This window comes from Poecilia reticulata, linkage group LG21, assembly GCF_000633615.1.
Source record: "Poecilia reticulata strain Guanapo linkage group LG21, Guppy_female_1.0+MT, whole genome shotgun sequence".
Taxonomy (NCBI): domain Eukaryota; kingdom Metazoa; phylum Chordata; class Actinopteri; order Cyprinodontiformes; family Poeciliidae; genus Poecilia; species Poecilia reticulata.
In genome coordinates this window covers 304,006-309,146 of record NC_024351.1, presented here as the reverse complement: position 1 = coordinate 309,146, position 5,141 = coordinate 304,006, and the positions used below count along the sequence as shown (strand labels likewise).

Genomic DNA, 5,141 nt, shown 5'->3' with positions numbered 1-5,141 from the left:
CACTAGCAGGAGCTAACGTCACTAGCAGGCGCTAACGCCACTAGCAGGAGCTAACGTATTTGACTAGAGCTAACAGGAAATCAGAACAAACTGGAACGTAAAGAACAGATGATTAAGTGACATTGATTCTTCTTCCAGTCTTTGTAACAAACAGTTTTAATATATCAGAGAAAATGTTCTGATTGGTTCTGATGAATCTGGACCTGAAGGTTCTGATAGAACACATCTCTCCCCATCTTAGCAGTAATAGTGATATTTTCCAGTCCACTATCAGAACGGCCATATTGGATTCTGAACGCGGTCAGCTCTTACTGGGAAAATTTAACTCAGATTAAATCAAAACTATTTTCTACTTTTAAACTGATAACAGGAAGCGGTTTTAAACAAGATTTTCAAAATAAAATGTAGATATCCGATTTCCTGGTTCTGGAGAGACCAGAGCGGATTCACCAGTTTGGGTTTTTTCTGTTCATTTTTCCTAAACCAGACGGTTCTGATCCATTTACATCTCCTCCAGCTTCAGGCAAACCTGTCCTGGTTCCTCCAGAACCTTGTTTGGGTTTTGGTTCTGGATGCAACTGGAAGCTTCACTTCCTGTCGCGTCTCCCCGTTCTGTCCATGAACTTCCTGTTTGGTCTCCATGACTGTGTCCACCCTGAGTTCTGCATGCTCCCGGTCGGTTCTGGTTCTGCTGGTAGATGTACAGGAATCGGGACCGAAACACTGATCCGGGCTTTTCCTGACGGCGTTCCTGCTCTTCCCGTTGTGTCCGCCTGCGCTGACTGCCGGGTTTGTTCTGCTCCACAGGAACCGATGAACGAACAGAACTTTGACTCGTACGTCAGCACTCTGACTGACATGTACACCCACCAGGACCGGTACCAGAGCCCGGAGAACAAGGCGCTGCTGGAGAACATCCGCCAGGCCGTCCAGGGGATCCAGGTCTAACCGGAGCGGGAAGCCGGTTCCGGAGGATCCGGGCCCGGTTCCGCTCCTGTTTCTGTCCTCATCAGTGTCTGGTTCTGTTCTCTTGGTTGGTGTTGCTTTGCTTTGGACTCAGACGGTCCGACCCGCTCATGGCTGCTCATCCTTCTTTAACATTGTTTACACCAAGACAAACTGGGCTGTACTGGTCAGACTGGGAGGCTGAACATCTGGAATCAGACTCTGACGTTCCGTAAATTTTCTGAACTTCTGCTGCAGACCCATCATCCCATCGGGCCGCCTCCTTTCAGGCTTTTATTTTGAAATGCAAACGGCTGCAGGAAATGTAGGAGACAATCTGCCACCTGACTGGACAGTGGAGACCAGTGGAGACTTCCCAGTGGAGACCAGTGGGAGGAACTGAGTGGGAATATGCAATTTCTTATGAATCAAGGAGCAACGAGCTGAAAGCTGTTTTTACTGACGATCGATGTTTGTATGAATCTTTTCCTACATGGTGTTTTAGAGCCGCCTCTGTTCCATGTGTAGGTGTTTTATTCTGAGCTTCTCTGGATCTACAGGGTCAAAAGTCCTCCAGAACCGGTCCGATGGAGGCTTTGGGTCAGAACCGATGGGACATTTCCTCATCACACCTCATCATGCATGCACTTTATGGAAGCACGTTCCAGTATCGCCGCGCCATTGGTCCAGTTCATCCCTGGAAGGAAAACTCCGCCTCTCGCCTCCTTATATGGTCGGCAGCAGGTGAACCCTGACCTCCAGGCTCCCTGGCTGAGGTTCTGCTGCTCAGCCCGGCCCGGTCCAGGAGGAACCGATGGGAGCCGTTTGAAACGTCACAAACTGACAGCAACAACTTCAGGTCATCCAGTTTTTACAGGATGGGCTTCAGTTTCAAAGTTTCACCACATTCAGAAATGTCCAGTAAAAACTTGCTAAATATTTAGCTGGGAATTTGCTAACTAAATGTTTAGCTTCAAGCTGTTTATTTAGCTCACGAACTAAATACCTCATTAACTGTTGAGTTTGAAGCTAAACATTTAGCTGTTAGCTAAATGTTTGGTTTGAAACTGTGATGTTAATAAATAGATTATTAACTCGGTGAAAATATAAATTTAAAAGATAAAAACATCTTTTTCTGCTACGACAGACTAAATAATCCAAATTATTGCTGTTCATTTTTCCGAACGGCCGCCTTTGATCACGGCTTTCCTGGATCTCGGCTCGGTTCTTTATAATCCGCTCGGTTTTATGAGAAGAACAATAATCCATGCTTGGGATTTCCAGGATGAAACGTTTCCAGCTGAAGGGACCTTGGCTGGGATTATTGTTCCCGTCTCTGCCTAAAAACAGGAAGTGGTGTCATTCCCAGGAAGGGTCGGAGTTTTCCTGAAGGAAACGGATCTGCGGCTTCCTGCTTTGGTTTTCCTGCAGAACGGAGGAGTTAAAGCACAATTTAAAGATGTGAACACGCCTGAATGAAGAACCTCACCTGAAATTATCTTTTTATATCTTTGATTTCTTTCTTCATGTCGGACTTCCAGAAGCTTTTTCCTACCTGACAGCATGACTTCCTGCTGACACCTTCAAGGTCACCAGGTTCTGTTTCTGTTGAATTGTGGAGTTTGTACAGTTTCTATCATGTTGGTGTTGCCATCTGTTGCTCTGAATAAATCCTGTGTTGCAACACCTGCAAAGAGCCTTTGTTGACCTTCATGAACAGCTGCAGGTTCTCCTTCCACATGACTTTACTGCAGGTGATTGGAGGTTTAATGTTTTCGTCCCACAAGAGGAAGTTTCTGCTCTGGGATCTGAATCATCACAGGGTCACTGTGTCGAATGTAAGTCAGAAGGTCCAAAGTTGGACATTTTATTAGGTACGCCTTGCTGGTACCAGGTTGGACCCGTTTACCTCCAGAACCACTTTGTTTTTACACCATGTGGACGGAAAGTGTCTGAAACGTTCCTGAGACGTTTGGAGTCTGACAGCATCAGGCAGTTGGATCTTCATCACAGGAACAGTCTTCAGTCAGAGGGGTTTTCAAAGTCACTGAAATACTGACCTCTATAGTAGATCAGTAATGTGAGATAAAACATCTAATTTCCCTCTGGGATTAAGATTTTTAATTGAATTATTAAAGAAAACTGAATCAATGTTTTTCATCAAAATATTAGTTTGAGACTGTTCACACTGATACAATAAAACTATTTTATTATTTACATTGGAAATTAGCTTGAAATTAATTCATCACACTCTAGATCTCAATATTTTAAATCTCAAAATTTGAGATTTTAACAAGGATGTGTTTAATTTTGAGATCTAATATACATTATTGTCACACAATGTAATTTACCTCATGTGTATTATTTAATCCTTTAAAGAATTAAAAAATATTGACCGTTTAGTCTTAGACCAGGGTGGGCAGCTCCAGCCCTGCAGGCTTATATGTCTCTACTTCAACACACCTGAGCCAAATAATGAGGTCGTCAGCAGGAGAACCTGGCTGCGCGGAGGAGGTGTTTGTCCCTGACTGCTCGTTAACATGTGCAGCTCGCTGGCCTCCAGTTCCTCTCCCAAGATGGCCGACAGGGTCAGACAGCCGATGCGGTCTCACGTTTGGCTGAAAAAAACACCATGCTTACCAGAACCAAAGACATAAATACGCATTTATATGCTTATAAATGCGTATTTATGTCTACAACCGGAACTTTGAAGGAGTTGGAGATCAACAAGCTGAAGGTGGTGAATTTCCTCCAGGGCAGCAGAGGGCGACAAAAGGCGCCACGGCACCACTTCCGGGGTGAAAAATCCCCTTCCGGTGGGTAAAAAACAAACCGGACCGCGGTGACTCCAGCAGAACCTAAGTGGCTAACCGTGGCTGCTGAATGAACAGGCGGTTCAGTTCGGCTCGGCTCAGTCGGTCAGTATGGTGAAGTGTGTGGTCTCCGGCTGTCCGAACCGGGTGGACGGGTCCAATCACGGGGTGTTCAACGGAACCAAGAAACAATTCTTCACGTTCCCGCGAGATCCAACAAGGGTCAAGGTAGGTCCAGTTTCATACCGGTACCGGGATTTAGAAGTTACGGTCCGGTTCGGTCCACTTAGTGAGTTAGAAAGTCAAAGTTACTGAGGTTGCACAAAGACCTGGAGTGGACCACAGTAGAACCGGACCAGTTCCAGTCTAGATTTAGTCCAGGCCAGGAACCGGCCCCCGCTGGGTTTCCCTGGAACCGGTTCATCAGGTCCAGAAGGTCCCGGAGGTCCAGATCAGGATAATGGTTCCGCTCTGTTTGGAGTATCAAATGACAAACTGGACTTGGACGACATGTTCTGTTTGGTTCTCCGGTGCTGTTTTGGTTGTTCACTGGAAAACCACGTGACCTTTGACCTCTGAACCCAGAAAGAACCTATCAGGACTGACCTGACAAAGATCCGTTTAGAGAATGAATCAGTTCCAAAGAGCCGGAGCTGGTTCTGGTTGGGTTCTAAATGGGTCACTGGGTCCTTCCAGGTGTGGCTGGCGGCACTGCGGCAGGCGGACCAGCAGAACCAGAACCAGAACCTGATCTGTGAGGACCACTTCCTGCCGGAGGACATCTTGTCGGGTGACGTCAGCACCGACGCCATTCCCATCATGCCTCCCTGCCTGGACGGGCCGCTGGACCTGTTGGACCGGTGGGGAGCCGGGTCGGAGGACGACGAGGACCAGTGGGTCGGAACCGCTGGGCCCGGTGAGGAAGAGGAGGATGAAGGCTGCCTCCCCTTTAACACCAAGATGGCTGCTGCAGCACTTCCTGCTCTGGACCCAACAGAACAGGTCAGAACCTCCAGCTGGACATTTACTGATCTGACCGACCCGGTTCTGCTGGATCAGAACCGGCCCAGTTGGCTCCCAGTAGAAATGATGACTGCTGTTCTGTTCCCACCTGCAGAACCCGGCTCTCAAAGCGGTGCCAGAAGGTCCGACTCTCAGGTAAGCGGTTCTGGTCCGGTTCCATAGTGGTTCTGTCAGAAGTAACTCCTTGTGCGGATAGGAAGAAAGTTATAAAGGTTAGAGTCCTTGTTAAACAGAGATTTAACTAAAGGCTAAAGGTAAGGCTCTTAGAGCCCCCTTACTTTGAGGAGACCCCTTGAGGGTTACTCCTTGTGCGGATAGGAAGAAAGTTATAAAGGTTAGAGTCCTTGTTAAACAGAGATT

At 47.2% G+C, this 5,141-nt stretch overlaps 2 protein-coding genes across 6 annotated transcripts in view; both read left to right on the top strand.

Annotated features, from left to right (window-relative positions):
- myt1la (myelin transcription factor 1-like, a) overlaps positions 1-2,639 on the top strand; it is a 32,904-nt gene extending 30,265 nt beyond the window's left edge. For 4 of the 5 annotated variants that reach the window (XM_008396970.2, XM_017302136.1, XM_017302138.1 and 1 more), the window contains one exon: positions 802-2,639. In XM_008396970.2, coding sequence (XP_008395192.1) covers positions 802-817 — 16 coding nt within the window. In that variant the 3' untranslated portion in view covers positions 818-2,639. Of the gene's footprint in view, positions 1-724 lie in introns of all 5 variants that reach the window. The other variant, XM_017302140.1, reaches the window with a different exon arrangement.
- A 786-nt stretch (positions 2,640-3,425) lies between these two features.
- LOC103457059 (transcription factor E2F6-like) overlaps positions 3,426-5,141 on the top strand; it is a 7,876-nt gene continuing 6,160 nt past the window's right edge. The window contains exons 1-3 of the mRNA XM_008396972.2: positions 3,426-3,986; positions 4,455-4,760; positions 4,876-4,916. Coding sequence (XP_008395194.1) covers positions 3,870-3,986; positions 4,455-4,760; positions 4,876-4,916 — 464 coding nt within the window. The 5' untranslated portion in view covers positions 3,426-3,869. The remainder of the gene's footprint in view (positions 3,987-4,454; positions 4,761-4,875; positions 4,917-5,141) is intronic.